Source organism: Raphanus sativus, chromosome 9, assembly GCF_000801105.2.
Source record: "Raphanus sativus cultivar WK10039 chromosome 9, ASM80110v3, whole genome shotgun sequence".
NCBI lineage: Eukaryota > Viridiplantae > Streptophyta > Magnoliopsida > Brassicales > Brassicaceae > Raphanus > Raphanus sativus.
This window is the reverse complement of record NC_079519.1, coordinates 29064195-29086546: the sequence shown is the minus strand read 5'-3', so window position 1 is coordinate 29086546 and position 22352 is coordinate 29064195. Positions and strand designations below refer to the sequence as shown.

Here is a 22352-nt window from a genome sequence, read left to right as displayed (position 1 = left end):
TGATGTTACATGCATTACAAGTGAGATTAGATTTGAGGAATTTGTATAATTTAAAGAAAAAACCACCTCGAGTAATTAGGTAGTTATGCATACTTATTCTTATATCTTTGGCTTAACTAGCAATAGAAAGGATTTTTAACACTAAAATCCCTCGACTATGTTTGTTTTGGATAAAAACCCCCAAATTAATTATTTAACGAAATAATCCTCGAACTAACTTTATTTAATGAATTAAACCTTTCCAAGTCATAACTACTAGTACTACTGGTAAATCTTTGATTTAGGGGGTTTTACATTAAGTAAACATAGTTGGGGGGTTTTATCATTAAAAAAAATCTAAAATATAATAATATTACTAAAAATTAGTAACTTTCGTTTTAAAAATTAGCATTTTTAAAAAATTTATATAGATATATAAGTCGGATTTGTTTTTTAAAATCAACATTATATATGTATAAATTAAAAACCAAAAAAAAATATAAAAAAATATCTAAAGCTTTACATGTATTAAAATTTATCTAAAAAATAAAAAATGTAAAAGACAAGTAAATATAATAAAAAAAACTATATCTTATCTAGAAACTTTAATTTTCACAATTAGCATTTTTAAAATTTCTACAAATATATGAGTCTGATTTTTTTAAATCAACATTATATATGTATAAATAAAAATATATAATTAAAGTTATACATATATAATGTTGATTTTTTATAAAAAAAATCAGACTCATATATTTATAGAAATTTTTAAAATTCTAATTTTGAAAATTAAAGTTAGTAGATAATATATAATTTTTGGTATATTTTCTTGTCTTTTACATTTTTAATTTTGAGATAATTTTTATTACAGGTAAAGGTTTAGATTATTTTTTTCTATTTTTTGGTTTTTTACATTTTTAATTTATACATATATAGTGTTGATCTACAAAAGAATATCAGACTCACATATCTATATAAATTAAAAAGTATTATTTTGAAAATTAAAGTTACTAATTTTTAGATAATGTTATTTTATTTTGGATTTTTTTAAAAAAATTTTAATGATAAAACCTCCCAACTATGTTTACTTAATGTAAAAACCCCTAAACTAAAGATTTACCAGTAGTACTGGTAATTATAACCTGGGAGGGTTTAATTCATTAAATAAAGTTAGTTTGAGAGTTATTTCGTTAAATAGTTAGTTTGGGGGTTTTAATCCAAAACAAATATAGTTGAAGGGTTTTAGTGTTAAAATCCCAATAGAAACGATGAACTTTTCAAATTCGGCATCTTGAAGATGACTATAATTCTTATTTTTTTCTTGAGCAAAAGATGACTATAAGTCTCTTTCCATAAAAGAAAAAGGAAAGATGAATAGTACTGTGAGAAGGATTTTAATGGTCTAAGACAAATTTTAAAAAGAAACTTATTTATGATTATAGTAAAAATAATTTTCTAAAACGATATATCTTCTTCATCAAATACATAAATCTAAAACTATAAAAAATAAGTTTATTATGACAATTTTATAATTATATTATATAAAAAAATGTATTCAGAAGGTGAATTAGTCAAACTCCAGTGGAGATGATTTTTAAAATAAGTCTAAACTAATAACGTAGAAAATATTTTAATATCTTGAACTCTAAATAAATTTATACTAATCGGAAGTCTGAGAGAATGTCTTTTTTGATACATTGTAAATGTAGACACCATTCCGAAGATGAATATAAGTCTACGAGTGATAGTAATAGTTTCTTTTTTTCCAACAACTATTCATTAGATGTGGTTGTGATTCGAATGATGTCGTGTAATAGACTCCTTAGATTTTCTTATTCGTAGACCTTCCTCGTTATTTCCAATTAAAATATTTGGAAAACAAAAGAAAAAAAGAAACCAATTGAAGTGCATAGATAGAGAGAGACCCAAAAGGAAAAATGCCAAATGAATCAATCTCATAAAGAAAAGTAGAGGGTATAGGTCCACTATTGATGTGCTCATATACATGCTCCACGAACTTCTGTTCCTTTTTAATTTAATTTTTATCTATTTAGATGAATCCTTTTATACATCTTATCTATGAGACTATGACTATCATCACACATTATTTACATTTAATTTATACATTTCTCCTCTTTTGCGCCTATAAATAGCAACCCTCTCTCATTCTCTCAAGTACTCTCACATCAAAACAATCAAACAACACACAGAGCTAGCTACTTCAACCAAATACTTTCAAAGAAGAGAGAGAGAGAGATGGAGAAGAACATTAAGTTTCCAGTTGTAGACTTGTCCAAGCTCATTGGTGAAGAGAGAGACCAAACCATGGCTTTAATCAACAATGCTTGTGAGAATTGGGGCTTCTTTGAGGTACAGACATACATGTACTTGTAATATATATGATGCATATCTAGCTCTTTGAGTTTGTGTAATTTAATGGTAACGTGGATCTTTCTGTTTGGTGGTTAATTTGATTTTGCAGATAGTGAACCATGGTGTACCACATGATTTGATGGACAACGTCGAGAAGATGACAAAGGAACATTACAAGAAATCAATGGAACAAAAGTTCAACGACATGCTCAAGTCCAAAGGTTTGGAAAATCTTGAGAGAGAAGTTGAGGATGTCGATTGGGAAAGCACTTTCTACCTTCGTCATCTCCCTCAGTCCAATCTCTACGACATTCCTGATATGTCTGATGAATACCGGTACATATATATATTTTCTTATAAAGTCAACTTTAAGTCATATGATATGGTAACCAAAAGACATCATATTTTCTTTTACCTATATTAAAAAGCTTCTTGTGATATTTTATTTTCTAAACAGAATAACTATAATATGTTAGTTGGTAAAAACAGTTTTAATGAATTTTTTTTCACTTTAGAACATCCTTTTTATGTAATGAAGATAAAGTTGAGAAAAACGTCTAAAAACTCAAACACACTTTTTTGAAAGAGGCATACTGAAAATTTTTTATTTGGCAGGACGGCTATGAAAGATTTCGGGAAGAGATTGGAGAATCTTGCTGAGGATTTGTTGGATCTATTGTGTGAAAATCTAGGGTTAGAGAAAGGGTACTTGAAGAAAGTGTTTCATGGAACAAAAGGTCCAACCTTTGGGACTAAGGTGAGCAATTATCCAGCTTGTCCTAAGCCAGAGATGATCAAAGGTCTAAGGGCCCACACTGATGCAGGAGGCATCATTTTGTTGTTTCAAGATGACAAGGTTAGTGGTCTCCAGCTTCTTAAAGATGGTGACTGGATTGATGTTCCTCCACTCAACCACTCTATTGTCATCAATCTTGGTGACCAACTTGAGGTATGAATATGTTCACACCACATTTAAAAAAAAAAAGTTTTTTTCTAAAAACCCAATTGTTCGGTATTGGGTATTGGTTTGGTCCGGGTTTGATGTAACTGGAGAAAATGAGTAGTAAATGTTAGAACAGAGTTTATTAAACTAGAAGAGCAACGTTTCGAAAATCAAATGGCTTTGGGACATTTTGTTTGTTTTATCCTCAAATGGTTTCTTTGGAAATGGCTAAGGTGTAAGTTTAACCGGAAAATATTTTTCCTTATTGAATGTAGGTGATAACCAACGGCAGGTACAAGAGTGTGATGCACCGTGTGGTGACTCAGCAAGAAGGAAACAGAATGTCCATTGCATCTTTCTACAACCCGGGAAGCGATGCTGAGATCTCTCCAGCTTCATCGCTTGTCTGCAAAGAAACCGAGTACCCGAGTTTTGTTTTTGATGACTACATGAAGCTCTATGCTGGGGTCAAGTTTCAGCCTAAGGAGCCACGGTTCGAGGCAATGAAGAATGCAAATGCAGTTACAGAATTGAACCCAACAGCAGCCGTAGAGACTTTCTAAAAACAAAGTTGAGTTTGAGCGAAAGCAAAGAAACAAAAATGTGTGTTGTGGTATGTGTGTGTATACGTCAATAAGTTACAAGACTGATATTATTGTTGATATAATTAAGATGTCTGGTGGTTAATTGTTGGTCAATGGTGTTTTAAAATGTGGTGTGTTTATTTATGTTTATTGAAGATGATAATAATAATGAATAATATGATAACTGTTCTAAGAGATCAAATGTGTTTATATCACCAAATTAATTGAAGCTCTCTGTTTCATAAATCAGAACCTTAACATCAATGAATCTAAATAAGCTTTTGTCCTCACTCCTCACAGTAGAAACTAAAACAAAACCAAGATTGTTTGAAACCTTTTTTACTAAAACAAGTGCCCTCGAAAATTAATCACTTTAAGGTTAAAATCATTCTTCGGAATCATCATATCCAAGATAAGTTACAAATGGTTCAATCTTCCCACATTTTTGAGGTTTGTTTTTTAATCACAAACTATTTATTATTGGAGAATCGGTTTCTGTTTCATAGCACATAACATCAAATCTTAACCTTTTAGAGCCAGGTTACCAAAATGGAAAAGTAGAACTTGGTTTGAAGGAGAAGACAAAATGTATTTATGAAACGTTCTCTTTGTGAAGCTAGATGGACTTCACACTTAAAACTAATTGGTGATTAGTGGAGAGGTTCATCTATCTTATATATTACTAAGGACTAAGGATCCTTTCCAACTATCGATGTGGGATATTTTATGTCTAATACGTCCCCTCGAAATGATGGTTCGCTGAGCTTCAATCTCGAAATGTTCGGGCAAGGATCGATGGGCCAACTTTAGGCCTGATTGATGTGGATCGGGCTCTGATACCATTTGTTCCACATCGGTAGTTGGAAGAGATCCTTAATAATATATAAGATAGATGAGCCTCTTCACTAATCACCGATTGATTTTAATTGTGAAGCCCATCTAGCTTCATATGGTATCAGAGCCTATGGTAAAAGCCTAGGAGATGATTTCCCATATAAATAGTTGTCTACCTATGTAACCTATAAAAATAGCTCATTTTGATGTGATATGTTCGAGATGTTGGGTTTGGGCTCTTTTCATTAGACCGTTTCCCATCCACATCTCGAGAGGGGTTATTAGAGTCTCACATCGTATGTAATGATAGTCCTTGGAAAATATATACGTGTATGGACAATCCTCCACTTTTGAGCTAGTTTTTGGATGTGAGTTAGGCGCATCATTAATACTCTTATCATTCACAATTACATTAGAAGTTCAATTGTATAATGACTGAAAATATTAGCTCAGAGGAAGTTTGTCCTGATCATAAGTCAGACGAACAATCAAAGGCTACAGATGAATCTGACAGCTCGATTAAATACCATCCATCGTTTAGGTTTTTGGCATTTCTTTATTGGAACTGTAATTCAAAAGCATGTCTAAGCAAATTTTAGCTCACTTTAATAATAGGCTCACAAAATATTTGTTATTATTGGGCTGAAAATTCACAGGCCCATCACTGAAACGAACGTAGTAACCTATCATTCAGACATACAAGCTTTTTCAGGTTCAACGAATACCAAAACAACTGTATGTAGCTTCCACGTGGTTCCATTATGGTGACCTGTACGAATCCACTTGGTAAACATATTTTATCTGAATGATAATAATTTAGTACGAAAAGGTTGCGAACTGGATCACTCACGGATTGTTCACGAATGGTTGTCGCTACTCGCTAAGTACAGTAAATACTTCGCCTTTTGCGCAGTTGCTTCCATTCACATCACCCAACTAATTTCAACATCAAAGTAATTTATAAGTAGGATTTTTGTCAACGCTTTACAATTTTGCATAAATAGTTTTGGTTCCATGTAATGAATAAACTAAGTTAAAACAAGATAGTTTTATCAATACAAAATTCTATGAAAACAAAATACAGTAGTGGTAACTGGTAGTGGTAGCTGAGTGTCAAAACTCAAAACTCAAAACTCAAAACCTATTCTAATCCAGCTAACGTTTCAAAATTTCAATAAATATTTTGATTATTGAGAAGCCTATCTTCATCTAAATTTTGTAATGCTTCTGTTTTATAATAAGTGTCATTTTAGATGATTTTTATTTTGTTTTCAAAATAAGTATCATTCTACAATTCTAATACAATTTTGTACATTAAATCTATTTTTATCTTTTTAAATAACAATAAATTTTTATTTTAAATTACTCTCATTTAGTTAATCATCCATTAAATATGGATATATTAGTTTATTATACAATTTTCTTAATCTCCGTGAAAAGTGTCAAAGTGACACTTATTAAAAACATAAAAATATTATAAATTTCTATAATTTTTAGAATAAGAATGTGTTCTAGTGCATATATTTGCATAAATAACCGGTTAATTTATTGTTTTCATGAAAATATTAAGTCCATTTTAAATTCCAATCAAAAAAGTTTGAATAAATATACTTTTTTTGTACAGTATATATCATTGTCTATTGATATATGCAGCAATTTATTTCAAGTTGTTAACTTGAGGACTAGTTAATTACTTAATTCAGTTCCAATTTAAAAAAGATTCCAATTGGCATTAACTATTTCCCAGTATACATTCGTGACATAGACCAAACACAATTTGATTTGTTCTCAAGAGAAAAAAAAAGTTCATTTGGTTTCTTTATACCTCAGGTTCAAAATCTCATTGGGTACCAAATTTTATATACTGTATATGTGAAAGATTATAGAGTTATTAGAATCTGGAATATCCACAATGAACAAAACTTATATACTATCAGATAAATATAACTTTTTTGCTAACAAAATAAATAGTATAACTTTGTTTATATATATATCATTATCGATTGAATGATATGTAACAATTTAATTCGGTAACTTTTTTTTTTTGATAACTCTGATAGCTGGACAGTCAGATTCTCAACTATCCCTCTGAAGGAGGTCCAGCGTCCCAATGGAAGGGATGTTAAATCCGTTGTGGCCAAGGCTCGAACCCGGGTGGCGGGCAGTACAACTATACCTCCTTTACCACCAAGCTACGAGCGCTTGGTTTAAGTCGGTAACTTGGTGACTAAATCAGTTCCAATTTACAAAGACTCCAGTTGGCATTAATTAATATTCATAACTAACACAAACCGAGCACGATTTGATTTGTTCTCATGAGAAGTTATAACTCTTTCTCTGAAAAGGCCAGCTTTTGAACAAAGCAATCACGAGAAACCTTTGAATATCTCTTACTTTGGATCCGTTCCTTGCTCACTTTGGTTTCTCCTTTAACTTCCAAAACACAACTCGTATCAAAACCTCTCTGGTGCATTTCCATCTTCTCGTGTCCTTTTCCCCGGAAAATTTCTTCCCTCCTACGTTGATTTTCCCGGAAAACTTTCCTTGTGTTCTTCTATCTACTAGGAAAAAAAAGAAGATGAAACCCATTTGTTTCCCTCTCTGTTTCTGTTTCCTTCCTGTAAAAGTCTCCTCTTTTTGACATAATCTTTTCTTTGTTTAACTTATTAAAAACCTCTGTTTAAACATTTCTTCCCCTGATTCTGTTTTCTTTTCCCGAGAAAATTAATGAAACGGCCGCTATATAATCGGGAGATCCTATCGAACCCATGTTTCTGAATCAGTTCATGCACTTCTTGAAATCTATTCACACTTTCAGAAGGAAAACCCTAGTTTAACAAAAACCCTAGATCCCCTGCTTTCAAAAAACCCTACCTTGTAACCCAAGCAAAAACTCTCCTCTGGTTTTTTTCAACATGCCTGGTTCATGTTTCAACCCGTTTCGACGGTCTCTAAGATCCAAGTTCTCTCCACAGCCTTCCTTCTCGGACTTATCCGCTAACCCGTCTTCCTCAAAACCCAACCGGTACGCAGAAAGCGAGACGATGGAGAAGAAGAGATTCGACAGTATGGAGTCATGGTCGATGATTCTCGAGTCCGAGAACGTGGAGACGTGGGAAGCTTCTAAAGGCGAAAGAGAGGAATGGACCGCAGATCTTTCGCAGCTTTTTATCGGAAACAAGTTTGCTTCCGGAGCGCACAGCAGAATCTATAGAGGGATCTACAAACAAAGAGCCGTCGCTGTGAAGATGGTGAGGATCCCTACACACAAGGAAGAGACAAGGGCTAAACTCGAACAGCAGTTTAAGTCCGAGGTTGCTCTGCTTTCTCGTCTCTTTCACCCTAACATCGTCCAGGTCTAAACTCTCTATCTTCTTACCAAAGTCTAAACCTAATTTTATTTTATAAAGTAAGATATTGGTTAGAAAAACAAAGATCTTGTCTTTAGAACATGATATTGGTCTCTAACCACTAGTTCTTTTTTTGATACATAGTTTATTGCGGCGTGCAAGAAACCTCCCGTATACTGCATAATAACAGAGTACATGTCCCAAGGAAACCTCCGAATGTACCTAAACAAGAAAGAGCCTTACTCGCTCTCGATAGAGACTGTGCTAAGGCTGGCTCTAGACATCTCAAGGGGAATGGAGTATCTTCACTCACAGGGTGTTATCCACAGAGACCTAAAGTCCAACAATTTGCTTTTGAATGATGAAATGAGAGTCAAAGTTGCAGATTTTGGGACCTCTTGTCTTGAGACGCAATGCAGAGAGACCAAGGGTAATATGGGAACTTATCGGTGGATGGCTCCGGAGATGATCAAGGAGAAGCCTTACACAAGAAAAGTCGATGTTTATAGCTTCGGTATCGTTCTATGGGAACTCACCACTGCATTGCTTCCGTTCCAAGGCATGACTCCAGTGCAAGCCGCATTCGCAGTCGCTGAAAAGGTCAGTCTCTGTCCATTTCATTACAGGACCGATCCTAGGTAAACCACGATGAAATATTTATCTCCAAATTTATAAGAACTAATAACATAAGTTTACAAAAAAAAATAAAGAACAACATAGGTCTTATGTCCCTCTAATCCTAATAAAAAAGTTATTAAGATTCACTTTAAAATGTCTATGGCCCTCTAAATCTCTGGGGCCGGCTTATGTGACGCTAAACATACTTGAGGTGAAATATTTCTCTATTAAATTGAGCAGAACGAGAGACCGCCACTGCCGGCGAGCTGTCAACCAGCACTTGCTCACCTGATCAAGAGGTGTTGGTCAGAGAACCCTTCCAAGCGGCCGGACTTCTCAAACATTGTGGCGGTGCTAGAGAAGTACGACGAGTGTGTCAAAGAAGGACTGCCTCTGACGTCACACGCAAGCCTCACCAAGACCAAAAACGCTATTCTTGATCGCCTTAAAGGCTGCGTCTCATCCATCAGCTCAACATCCTCTTCCTCCTCTGTTCCTGTAAATGCTTAATAATTCGAAGTTTTTTTTTGCCAAAAGTAATTCAAAGTTGTTTAGTACCATAACATCTACGCGTGCCATGATTCGGTTAACACATAATTAATTAGACTGGTTAAATTTGTATAATCTATATTAATAGTCAATAATTTCTCTTCTCATTCCTTCTCCCTTCTTGTCTCCACCAATCTCAAAGTGTTTGCACCTCTTAACTGAGTGTTGAGAGAAATGCTTACATGTTTGGCACTGGAGCCTCAGGACAATCTTCTTGGTTCTCTTAGCCTTCTTGTGGAAAACGGGCTTGGTCTGACCACCATATCCAGACTGTTTGCGGTCATAACAACGTTTCCCTCGGGCAGCAAGACTGTTTTAACCCCTCTTGTACTGGGTCACCTTATGCAAGATATGTTGGGGAATGTCCTAAATATATTTGTATTTACGTCTATTCAAGTCTTAACGGTGGAGATTTTGTTGGTTTAAGCTTGGTGTTAGCTTGAAACACAAACTATCATAATCCTAACTTGTTATGTTTATCTAAAAGGATTAGGAAATATTGAAAGTGTTATTACTATTGAGAATAAGATTATCTAGTCTTAATAACTAGATGCATATGTTGTTGAATCACTAACGGATTGTGTGAGTGATTAAGCTTTAGTTTTTGAGTTATTTTTCTAGACTTTTGAAGTGATTAATAAGAGAATGAATTCTTATTGATATTGATTGTGTTTCAGTAGATTTGACAATTATGACATTAAATGGTTAAAATGTTTTTTTTTGTTTTAAAATGAATAGTTATGTTATTACAAACTATGAAAATATTATAGACGATTTTACATGTTTTATAAGGATTCATGCACGATTGCATCATTTGAGCTAGCATATTGGATTCACGTTTGACGGTGCGACTCGAAATCCAAATCTCTTGGTATAGAAGAATTAATGAACTTTTAGTCAAATCATTAGACCAAAGAGAATTTCACCAAATATCTAAGTAAAATTTGTATCAAATATTAGTTGCTTTTCAATTGTATCAAATATTAGTTTCAATTTTTTGGTTAAATTATGGTCAGGTGAGTTAGATTTTAATTAATCGAACATGAAAATTAAACAAAGTTAATGTTGTTTCTAACGTCCACTTCATTTTTGGATTAATGAACTAAGCTTGTGATGTTAACTGTATAACATTATTAAATGGAAAGATGGTGTCATGTATAAGATATACATGGCTTTGTCATGTGGGGTTCAATATTTCACGTAGTGAAAATATGAAAATAAAGTTTTACGGTTTCTTATAGAACTTACTCTCAAACAAAAACAACACTTTTTAGGATAAAAGAAAATAGAAAACCAACATAAAATTGAAAACCGATTCAAGACTTGGAAAAGATATCAAACACCTCGTCAGTTTGACTCATCGTAGCTGACCCGACCATTACAATCAACATCAAACGTTTTGGTGAAATTACGAGCACCCCTCATCGGTTTCTTTTTCCCAATAATTTTCAACATGTATTTTTGATTAGTCTGCTGCAGTCACTTACGAAACCATTCTGGTTTACATCTACAGACCTAAAAATTTGAAAAATATCTCTCTTTTCCTCCCAGGACAGTGTAACTTCTGTGGCAAACTTTCCCACCATCGCACTTTCTCTACAAAAATCCTGCCAAGAAAAACTGAAATTTATTAAATATTGAAACTCAAGTGAATCATTGATTAAAACCACGGTGAATTTAAAGGCTTTTAAGAAGGGTTTAAGAATCCCTCACTTATCAATGAATTTGACGAGCTCATCAAAGCTGATCCGACCATCACCATTAACATCAGATGCCTTGATGATCTTACGAACCTCTTTATCGGTTACTTTGCGCCCATCTTTTGTCATCACATATCGAAGCTCTTGTTCAGTTATGAAACCATTCTGGTCTACATCGCAAATCCTAAAGTCTTCCTTGAGCTTTTCCACTTTCAGTTTGTTGCACATTACTGTAGAAATCTTTTCGAGCATCGCAGCTTCATCATTCCTGACAAAAAAAAAAAGAAAACCAAAATCTTATTAAATTATAGAAACTCCGCCATTGAATCACTGATTAAGAGAGACAAGAAAAGAAGAAGAAGCAAAACTCATAGATAGCACAAAAAAATCGTAACAAAAATATCATCTGGAGAAAAATCTCCAAAATAACACCCATCAAAATATAAAATTGATTAAATTATTCCAAACCTTTACCCTTTACCCTAATATATTTGAACAAATTTATAAATAAAAATAAATATAAAAAGAATAATAAAATTAATAATAATTTATAGAAAACAAATGCAAAAAATTAATTTTTTAGTATGTTATTTCATTTTAAAATAAATTTGACAAAAAAGAACAGGTTATATATGAATAGTATAATTACATCAAATTGCATCAAATTATAAAATTTTAATATATTATTATGTATAAATAATAAAAAATTATTATCAAACATCATATTATAAAATAATATATTTTACTCTATAAGTAAATTATAAAACATAAAAAATATACATTAAACTTTTTTTTATAAACCCAACGGTTTATGAGTTTATGTTGAACACAAGTTAAATCAAACACCCGCGTGGGAACACGGTTCAAGTTCTAGTATATTTTAAAACTACATCACTTAAAGGTAAATAAAAAAATTATACTGCCTAAATTATACAATAAATTTTCTAAGCCGAATCCCCCCCCCCCTCCATAATTCTTAAATACTAAATTTTAAATTTTAGTCACTAAACTCAAACCTAAATAAAAATATAATTTTTTTAGTTTTACCTAATTCTGTTTTAAAAAAAAATTATTTATGTGGCTATTAGGGGTGGAAAAAAAATTTGAACTCGAAGAACATAACTAAATCTGATCTGATAAAGTAGTACCAAATTCGAACCGGAATTTGTTAAATATCCAAACATGTTTAAAATTTTGATATTTAAATAACCAGAACAGAAATATTTCAGATTTTTATCCGAATATATCCTAATCAGATTTTTATGTTTATAAATCTTATCTATTTTAGATTTTATATCCAAAAAATATTCGAAATATATAAGATATTTTGAAGTTGTCTACAGTATTCTAAAATATATACAAATAGTCATAATAAATATCTAAAATAGCTAAACAACATCAAAATACTTAAATTATCTATTGATTTTCCATCCAAATATTCAAGCCAAGTCAATTTTTATGTTAAATTTAGATATTTTGGCATACATTATACAAATTTATATGTTTTATGTATTAATTTTTATTTTTAGATTTTAAGAAATTATGTTAAATTGAGATTTTCTCTCTTGTGTGCTACGTACTTTTAAAACAAAAGGTGTTTTAATGCTATTATAAAGCTATTTATCAAGATATAAAAGGATTGTAGTTCATTGAGCATAAAAAGACAAGTAACAAACCAGTTACTAGAGTGTTCTCCAACTATGGTTGCTATACATGTCAAAGCTTCGATCCATTTCCGCTTCTTTTCCTCTGTTACACCTTCACAGGTTCTCTCGAATGCAACGCCAAAAGTCTCCCTTCTGTTTCCCTACATCTGAAGGATCAACGTTGTAGAAAATAGGCATCACAATCTGCCCTGAGGCTTCTCTGCACTTCAAGATTTCAAGCAGTTCATCTAAACAGCATTTCGAAGAAGCATAATTCTTCGAGATCACTACGATGGACGCTTTTGCTTCTCTAATGGCTTGTATGAGCACAGATCCGATCGGCTGGCATCTCTCCATCTCCTGATCATTGAACATGGTGATTTCTTTCCGTGCAAAGACACAGTGTAAATGACTGAGGAATTCTCTACGAACATCTGGCCCGTGGAAGCTCGGGAAGATTGGGTGTATAACGTGAGACAAAGAAGAAGAAGAAGAAGAAGAAGAAGAAGAAGAAGAAGCCATGAGAGAGAGCTAGATCAAAAGAGAGTTTGAAGAAAGTTACTACTGGCTTGTTGAGGAAACAAGTTAGTTGTTCATATATATAAGCAAAACACGTACACAAAAGAGGAAATGTCAAAAGGAATATTGAACGAGACTGTAGTGGAAACTACTGGCTTATTTCCACGAGGTCGTCGGTCGGCGACTCATAAGAGTTTTTCTTTTTGGGTACAAATGTTAAAACCGCACAAAGACTCATAAGAGTTTTGTTTTCCGTGGAAATGTTAAAACTCATAATGACTATTGTTTCCTTATGGCCGCCGAGGACCACTGGCTTGTTTTTATTGGTAAACGTTTTGAATATAAATTTTTAAAACTCACATTTTATGGTGAAGAATCTACCTGAATGAGCTCAGAGCTGAAAAAACTATAGCAAGAAGACGAACTTAATTTTCCAAAAAAAAAAGGATGACGAACTAGAAAGATTCAAATTAGGATTCTAATTAAAGGATACCGACTTTCCATTTGGTTTAACAACTAAACCGTAGACCGATAAAGAAAAAATCCAGTAATGTGAAGTGAACAAAGTAAATTACAAAATCGCAGTATATATCCCTTTTTGGGAATATGAACAAATTTACAAGTACAATCCATACCGTACACCAATGATTTACGCTGTCCCAAAAACAAGGTTCTGCTCTTAATATGTACGACGAGCCATCACGCAACATAAGGTGTTAATTTTAGATCTTATTTTAGAATTTTTAGAATTTTTAATATTTTTTTTTTTAAATTTGAAATTTTTATTTTTATTTTTTTGAACTTTTAGATTTTTTGAACTTTATTTTAAAATTTTTAGCAATTTTTTTCAATTTTATTCAAATTTTATTCAAATTTTATGTATTTTTATTATTTTTATTAAATTTTTACCCGTAAAATGAATAGTACATGTCACATATGAATAGAAAAACAATATTAGAGGTTTGTTAGCCTAAAAATATCACTTTGAAAATTTAAAATACTAGTAAAAAACCTTCAGTATTTAAAATGCTAGAAATTAATACTCTCATGTTTAAAATGCGATTTTTCCATATATATATATATATATATATATATATAAATATATTATAATAATTGATTTATGATTAATTTTAATTCCAACAAATTGTATAGAAAGAGAATTCGTCGTTTAAAAGAAAAATTAACTTCCCAAATTTGTAAAGATTGAAATCTTAAATAATTTAAAGCCCATTAGAATCCAAAACCTTCTTGCTCAATACGTAATCGTTTTAATGCATTCAACTTTCACAGCAAACAGAGCCACGGAACGAAAAAATGGAAAGAAAAAAGGTTCGTTTGAACTTTAACCATATACAAAAAAAAACAAATGAAGCACCGATGCTACTACATAAGTAGATAGTAAGATACACCTTCAAACCTATTTGTATCAAATGTGAAGACTTTTTAAAAAAAAACTTCTACGTTGGACAACCTTCAAGAGGATTTACAAATGCCAGCAAACAAATCTCATCCAATTTTCAAACTTATTGTCTCTAGTACTGATATAGATAAAAGGACAATCGAGAGTCACAGAATCTGAAGAGAAGTTTTTTTGGGCAGTGAAAACTACGAGTTACCAATCATCTGCCCTAATCTCGTGAAGAGAGCTTGTTGTTCCTCGAAGCTAAGGTTCGTCAATATCTACAACGAAACGACATCACATGATTGGATTGCTTCGTTTACAGAAGATAACAAAGTCCAGATGGTATAAAAGACAAGTTAAAGTTACCTGGTCCAGGATTTTGTCAACGGAAACGCTTTGGGAGACGATAAATGACTGGAGATATATGTAAGCAAATACTGCCATTACCATCTGTGACATTAGAAAAAAATAAAAGTCTGATTATGTTAAAGATGCAAGTAAACAACAGAGAATATGTATAGTTTTCATCAAGTCACTTTATGCAAAAAACCAAATGAACTATAATAGTAAGCATAAATTTAAATAGTATAATGGCTTATGAGGAGAAACTAGTTCACCAGAGTTACCTGGCAGTCCATTCGATCAGTGATTCCACCATGTCCTGGAATACTATCACCAAAGTCCTGCGATTACATTTTTTTTTAATGTAACAAAGGTCTTGTTAGAGGTTAGATGTGTATCTTAACTCGTTAGTGAAAGCTTTAGCTCAAATTGATTGGTTGTTGATTACAAACCTTGATTTTGAATTCTCTTTTAAACCCGCTAGCGAAAAACCCTCCGAAAGGTGCTATGATTGATGCGAACAAACCGAGGCATAAAGCATGCCACTGAACAGGGAGAACCTCCATTTCCTTCCAAGGAAACTGCAAAAGTTGTAGTAACAAGTTTAGAAAGTTTCCAGAAAGTCTGAACAGTTATAATATGTCTTCTTGAACATGGGTGAGTTTCTTGTAAGCACTGTAACATTATACGAAATCTTACCCATCCAGGAATCCACGCAGGTAAAGTAAAAGGTTCAGGTTTAAACAATGGGTCAGCATCGCATTGTAGCCAGCCAGTGGACAAATCCTGCAGAATGATTCACAGATTTAATGTAAACTCCCTCAAAGATCAGGTTTAAGATGAGTGTCAATTATGGACTAACCTGACGTGGGCATGTCAACCACGGGGACAGTGATGTCGACTTCTCCGTTTACAAATCATTAGGTTTGCAGATTATAATAAGCGTAGATGGCGATGTTGAGATTTGGAATATGGAAGGATAATGGAAGTGGAGAAGTCGGAGAAGAAGAACACGATTTCTTTTCCTTTTTTGAGAGGAGAGATGAAGCCCAATAATAAGTTTGACTAAGCATGATGTGGCGGTATAGGATTTTCTGATTGGTGGAATTTCCAGTCTGACGTGGATGCTTTAAGAGGGCTTCATATGACTCTTTTAGTATAGTTTTGATTTAATTGCATTATTCATCTACGCGATGTTATGATTCGTTTTCCTCGTAATTAATTAGGCTGGCTAATTTGTATAATAAAGAAAGTAGTGTTTTGACCGCGTCTGTGTGGGATATTTACCGTTTGTGTAACTTTTTTTTTGCGCTGTAAGTTAACTCTTGAAATTGCTAATTGTGTTCATAACTTTGTAGGTTTTTTCTATGTTCATTCTTCAAATCTCAATATGTACTATATTAGGGTTGAGCATTTTCTCCGTTAAATTTGATTTGATCCGTTATTCATTTCAATTTGATCCGAAAATTTCGGATATCCATAAATTCTCGAAGCAAATCAAATACTAAAATTCAATATCCACTAAAATCGAAGTAAATCACAAATATTAAAATTTTGGAAAAGCGAACATCCGATCCGATCCGAAAATATATAAATACATGTATATCTTGTTTATATTTAAAATTTTAAATGTATACAATTATATAATTATTATTCTAACATATGATTTGAAAAAAAAATTATGACATTTATATTCTTTTCCTAAGTTTTGTGTCATTATAATTGTCAACTAAGTTTAAAAAATTTACAAAATATACAGATTCACTAATTCTGTTGTGAATGTGTGTGTCTTATTAATGTAGAATATGAACTCATTATATAGGGAACTATAAGATGGGCCACTAATGGCCCAAAGCCTAGTAAGTATCTTTTGGATAAACATCCACCTGAACCAGTCGGTTCATAACACTTCCCCTGGATGTTGAATCCATCTTGAGTTTGCCAGATACCAAATCTTTTTTGGGCTCGTGATACACTTTACCAATTACTTGGTGTTGCCTCATTAAAACTTTATCAGGAAAACCCACTGGGACAAAACCATGGTGAAGGAAAAAGAGTACAACATGTATCACTTCCCCTGATTTGTACCTCCGTATATGCTCTTGAGGTTAGCGCATGAGTAGACTGGTGGTAACTTCATGGGCGCCAAGTCTCTGAGCTGGTCTTTTAATGTGCACGTCATGGACTGATAGGAAGGTCTCATGGACGTGGTGCTGTTGTAGACATGGTGAAGAAGCCGGTTGACATGTCTTTGGTTGGACTCGTACTTCTTCATATTTGTTTTCCAACGTGTGCATACTGCTTGTTTGAGAACTATCCATGTATGGATCCAATGTTATAACCTGTATCATAATCAAAAACAAAACCAAGCAAACACATCTTTGGGTTTGGTTAGTATAAAATAATCTCAAACATAATAAAATGATATTTCAATCCTGTCCCATTGCCTTTATATTTGGACATAGCTTAAGCTTAGTTCAAAGCTCATGTTCGTATGTGTATAACAAACACATCAAGGCAAGGCGCCAATGGCACCTTTGGCAAAGGACATGTATGGTTTTATTTCCAATGCCTCATGGTTTGATCATTTAACAACATATATGATCATACTGCACTTTGAAATTATTTAGATGTATAGTATTAAGTTTAAACTTAACAATGGTTTCACTTGTGAATATTTACATCCGGATGTGCCTTGAGTCTTTTCTAGACCAAGGAAATATGTCTCTGTCACATCTAGGATCAAAGGATCCGTGACCTATCTTAGGTGGTCTCGTGACCATGTTCCTTCTTAGAACAAAGTGGGTCAGTACTTGGACCAAGTGAAAACATTCGACCATGAGTCTTGCATTGGATTGTATACGGACTAAGGCACAACTTTCTTGTCGTCCTTATGACCAAATGGGTCTATGTCCAGATATAGGGACTATGGGACTATGTTACCATACAGTGGGGCGAGCCATAGACTTTATAGTAAGCATTTAGGGTCAATGAACCTTATAGGCTTTACATAATGGTTCATGCCTATCGTTAATCTATGCCCTATTCATGCACAAGGATTTCATCTTTAAGTATATTTAAGATACTTACTTTGTAGTCCCAAACAATCTTTGTTTGTCCCAAAACTTAATCTTTCCCAAAACATTCATTTCAATGCTCTCTTTAGATAGTCTTTTGGGAAGTGTCTCCAGAGGTTCCTATGATATTTTCTTTAGATCAAAATATTCTTGTATACTCTAGTTCTCGAGAACTTTGTTGCTTTAGACAACTCTATATCCTCTGAGACTTATATATATTATCTAGTGGACTTATAATTAGGCGGTTTACATCCTTGAACCGCAAGTATAAGTTTTTCTTTCTTATGTGCCAGACTTATCTAGGAATCTCAATATTTGTTGCATCCACCATAAGGAGCTTGTCTCCTTATAATTGATTCCTGGTCTCTGTGATAATCCTTGTGCACATGACCATGCTTAATATCATGCATATGGTCATGCCTTATATTAAGTATATCTCGCCATAAAAATTTCTTTCACAAAGACTCTTTTCTGTCCAACTGGTTTAACATCTAGAGGTGTCCGTACTTATGGACCTATCCTCTCTTAACTCCACGTCTACTTTCTTATTTGATCTTAATCTCATATGTTTGAATGCATTCATATGGACGTGGGTTTATGATCCTCATTGATCTTATGATCTCAATTGCTACATTGCGCATAGTATATCATTTGTTTCGAGTACTCGTTTGTTCCTTTGTGTCCTAGACATGACATAACTTTATTGAGGTTTTATTATGACCTTTAATACCCTGAAGCTTGGCGTCCCAAGCATCATTAGGTACCTTAGATACAACCATATCTTATGGTTTCCTCATCCGTGGCCACGGCTTTTAGGTTTGTCCATCTTTCGATCGACTATGTCTAGGAGTCCCTCATCCACGGTTTCATTTGCACCTTTCTATATTTATCCGAGGGATCTTATCTTTAGAACTTATTGATCTAACTTGTTTAGATTCAGTAGCAACTTGATTGTGTTCTATTGAACATCAAATCTTATTTGGTGCATTCATAGCTGGTAGAAATGACTTAGTCATTCTATTCGGGTCAGGAATCTGGCAATTGTATTAAGCTAGCTTTTGTATAAACTTTATGGACTTCTAGAACTCATTCTAGAGTCTGAGGATCTTGCCAATATAAGAATATTTTGATTCCATATAATTTTCTATTATCCAGCTTTCTCTTAATGTTGGATGTTCGGATTCACTTAGGTGACTATCCGTGTACCTAGCCTTTAAACAACTTGTCCGTGGATGGCTCAAGGTACTTAGAAACGTGGGGAACTTATATCATATCCAACATCTATTCCCATCCTCTCATCTTATATTTCTGTGGTGGAGCGATAGAATTTATAAGTGGCACTTCTTTATGTGCTAAGATGAGGTGTGTCTGGCCTTTGACCCGTTTCAGTTAATGGGATGGGTATCAATGTTCACTTCTGTGTGTGTATGTCCATGTAGAATAAAAGGTGTGTTTTATTCTTATTCTTCCCCCATGGACATATCATACTCTTTGAAATACTTTTAGAATGTGAATCATTTAAAGATATGTAGCCTTTTTAGGCGATTTTTTCTTTCTGTTCTTGTCCTTTCATTATGAATATTCGTGTCCACATTGAGTCATGAGATGTTTTCTACATTTTTCATGATCATATAATGTTTATCAAACCCTTTTGGGACGTGAGCACTTTAATCTATATTCACTTGGACGTTTTGAAGTAACATGTTTTCCTTTATCCTTAGTTTAGTCCGAATGGGATAAGACTATCTTTGTTCTTGTGAACTCTTTGATGTTTCAATATTGTGTATGTCCATGTTACATGGAGTGATTAACACTTACCCCCATGGACATATCATATTTGGATACTTTTAGATGTGAGTTCACTTAGCTTTTACCAAGACTTGTTGTCTTTGCCATCATACAATCTTCTTTTGGGCGGTTTCTCTTTAAGGAAACACTTTGTTTCTTTTGCCCATGGATTCATTATGAAACTATCCATTCATCAATTCTTAAGTCTTTCACTTATAAGAATGATTATTGTACATGTCCTCTCTTTGTGTACATAGCCTCAAATGTGAATACAATGCACACGGCCTCTATATTGTACACGTCCTCTCTTTGTGTACCTTTGAGGCAATAGGATATTTGGTCGTGGATTTTGTGTCTTAAGATGTCTGTGGTTTGATCCACTGTACATCATAAGGGTATTCACATGAATGGACATTTTGTTTATGATATAAAAGCTTTTATTTATTGATTCTTTCAAAGATAGCAACCAAAGGAAGTGAATAATGTTTAAAAGGAAAATAATAAGGTGTGAAATAACTAAGTAAGAACACTAAGGGCTTGATGTCGAGTCAACATGTCTTACTCCATATGGTGATCTATTCTCTTATGCTTTGTTGGATCATCCTTTCTTGTGATCCATACGATCACACTTGTCATGATCCATGAGAACATCTTTGACAATTTTCCTTCATCTTTCCGAACCATCTTAGCTTTTCTTTTAAAGCTTTGCTGATAAAGAGTAGCTAGATACTTAGGAGTTCTGCATCTCTTAGCCAAATGGTTGTCCATTCCACAATTGCACAACTTAGACCATTCCCCATGTCCATATCCTCTCTTGACACGGTTGGTTTCTAGATCAGCCCTTTTGGCTGGTAGTGCATAAGCTGGTGGTAATGGAGTTGGCCTCGTAAACTCTCTTTCACTATTGTTCATTAGCAATTCATGATTTTGCTCAGCTTGCAACAATCTTGCTATTAGAGATGTATAGGTAGTGAAACTCATTTCTCTATATTGTTGTAGTAACAATAAGTTGGTAGGGTGAAATGTGGAGAATGTCTTTTCCAACATATCTTCATCAGTCACTTCCTCACCACATAGTTTCATTTCGAAAACTATTTTGAGTAGGGCAAAGTTATATTCTCCCACAGTTTTATAGTCTCGGAATCTGAGGTTGATCCATTCTCGTAAAGCTTTGGTATGTATAACCTCTTGGATACAATTTCTATTTTCTAGATCTGTCCAAAGCTTTGAGGGATCATCGGTCAGATATAGACTTTTGAGTTTTTCACAAATATGATGGCGAGTGTTCAGGAGTTCTCTTGCAATGCTATCATCTGTGATGCATTCACTGAGTTCATCAGACTCAAGTGTGGTTTTAATATCTTGTGCCCATTGCATATATTGCAAGTAGTTTTCTCCTGAGATTATGATGGAGGAAATTCGACATCTAAAATATTTAGTGTTTCTCTAGTTAGATCTTAATAATATGTTCTGAGGAACTGATTTCAAAAGTTTTCCAGAAAATTCTATAAAAGGAAACTTTCTAAAAAAAGAAACTTTCTAGAAATGGAAACTTTCTAAAAAATGGAAACTTTCTAAAAATGGAAACTTTCTAGAAATGTAAACTTTCTATCTACCAAAATAGGGTTTATAATATCGATTGGTTTAGGGATTTATAAACTGATTTGGTTTAATGTTTTCACAATTCGGATTTGGTTTTTATAAGTTTCATAAACCGGTTTAGATTAGGGTTTAATAATCGGATATGGTTTAAAGGATTTCATAATCCGATTTGGTTAGGGTTTTATACAAAATTTTAATTTCATAAGTTTTATGGTTTGAATATTAATCGGTTCATTTTATAAAATCTAGCAATCTAACGATTTGATTTAAATCAAGCAAGAACAATAGTTCAACTTAGTTCAAATCTCAAACCTCAAATTTTATTTTATAAAATCGGTTTCAAGTTTTCAAAATATTAACCAAGTTCTATCAAGTAATCAAAAGAAGTTTGGATTTTGTTAACTTACCTTAAACTCGATCGATTTTGCTCCTTGGCTTCTCTTTAATCTCAATGGGTCTGACTTTGTTTTCCTTAAACAAATTGATCAAAGAGAAGTTACTAATATGAAAAACAATCAGCTATAAACAAACTAGAAAGAGAAGTTTACAGCCTTAGGTTTAGTTTCTGATTTTGACGGCACGGCTTGTAACTGTCGTAGAGAACGCGTCTGATTACGGATTGAGGTGAGGTCTGCGGCGTTGGATTCTCCTCTTCAATAGCTTCAAATTGATATGTAGCACGTCTTCTGGATCGTTACGATTTGGGAGAACGATCGATTTGAAGTTGAGTCAAAATTAGGGTTCTTGTGCAATTGACGGCGCACACTAAAACAGAGTTTGGCGGGGCGTTTGAGATCTGATCGATGCGAGGTTTCCGGCTATGGATTCTTCTCTACAATATCTTCAAGTTGGTATGTCGCACGTCGTTTGGATCGTTATGGTTTGAGAGAACGATCAATTTTAAGTTGCATCAAAATTAGGGTTCTTGAGCAATTGACGGCGCGTACTAAAATAGAGCGTGCCGGCGCGTCTGGGATCGGATCCTCGCAAGGTTAGCGGCGCTGGCTTCGTCTCGTCGAGATCTTCAGATTGATAGGTGGCTCGCC

The 22352-nt window shown here is 33.5% G+C and overlaps 3 protein-coding genes and 1 pseudogene across 3 annotated transcripts; 2 read left to right on the top strand and 2 right to left on the bottom strand.

Annotated features, from left to right (window-relative positions):
• Window positions 1-2146: 2146 nt before the first annotated feature.
• Window positions 2147-4074, top strand: LOC108828443 (1-aminocyclopropane-1-carboxylate oxidase). Its single transcript, XM_018602141.2, has 4 exons — window positions 2147-2349; window positions 2462-2688; window positions 2968-3301; window positions 3571-4074. Exons 1-4 carry the CDS (start codon window positions 2236-2238, stop codon window positions 3856-3858), a joined length of 963 nt encoding a protein of 320 aa, XP_018457643.1. The 5' UTR covers window positions 2147-2235; the 3' UTR covers window positions 3859-4074.
• A 2962-nt stretch (window positions 4075-7036) lies between these two features.
• On the top strand, window positions 7037-9618 carry LOC108825974 (serine/threonine/tyrosine-protein kinase HT1). The gene is made up of 3 exons (XM_018599335.2): window positions 7037-8069; window positions 8208-8663; window positions 8922-9618. The coding sequence occupies exons 1-3, from the start codon at window positions 7629-7631 to the stop codon at window positions 9189-9191; spliced, it is 1167 nt and encodes a 388-aa protein (XP_018454837.1). The 5' UTR covers window positions 7037-7628; the 3' UTR covers window positions 9192-9618.
• Window positions 9619-10939: 1321 nt separating this feature from the next.
• Window positions 10940-13156, bottom strand: LOC108826330 (disease resistance protein RML1A-like; annotated as a pseudogene).
• A 1254-nt stretch (window positions 13157-14410) lies between these two features.
• Window positions 14411-16842, bottom strand: LOC108826647 (phosphatidate cytidylyltransferase 1-like). Its single transcript, XM_018600030.2, has 7 exons — window positions 16828-16842; window positions 15702-15740; window positions 15539-15625; window positions 15292-15420; window positions 15124-15180; window positions 14864-14947; window positions 14411-14775 (listed from the first exon to the last, which is right to left on the bottom strand). The coding sequence occupies exons 1-7, from the start codon at window positions 16840-16842 to the stop codon at window positions 14701-14703; spliced, it is 486 nt and encodes a 161-aa protein (XP_018455532.2). The 3' UTR covers window positions 14411-14700.
• Between the last annotated feature and the right edge of the window lie 5510 nt (window positions 16843-22352).

Coding starts and splice junctions, on each gene's coding strand:
- LOC108826647 (XM_018600030.2), bottom strand. Junction 15,626..15,701: donor GGTTGACATGCCCACGTCAG/GTTAGTCCATAA, acceptor ATCATTCTGCAG/GATTTGTCCACTGGCTGGCT. Junction 14,948..15,123: donor CTGATCGAATGGACTGCCAG/GTAACTCTGGTG, acceptor CTAATGTCACAG/ATGGTAATGGCAGTATTTGC.
- LOC108825974 (XM_018599335.2), top strand. CDS start 7,629: ATGCCTGGTTCATGTTTCAACCCGTTTCGACGGTCTCTAAGATCCAAG. Junction 8,070..8,207: donor TTCACCCTAACATCGTCCAG/GTCTAAACTCTC, acceptor TTTGATACATAG/TTTATTGCGGCGTGCAAGAA. Junction 8,664..8,921: donor CATTCGCAGTCGCTGAAAAG/GTCAGTCTCTGT, acceptor TAAATTGAGCAG/AACGAGAGACCGCCACTGCC.
- LOC108828443 (XM_018602141.2), top strand. CDS start 2,236: ATGGAGAAGAACATTAAGTTTCCAGTTGTAGACTTGTCCAAGCTCATT. Junction 2,350..2,461: donor AGAATTGGGGCTTCTTTGAG/GTACAGACATAC, acceptor TTGATTTTGCAG/ATAGTGAACCATGGTGTACC. Junction 3,302..3,570: donor ATCTTGGTGACCAACTTGAG/GTATGAATATGT, acceptor TATTGAATGTAG/GTGATAACCAACGGCAGGTA.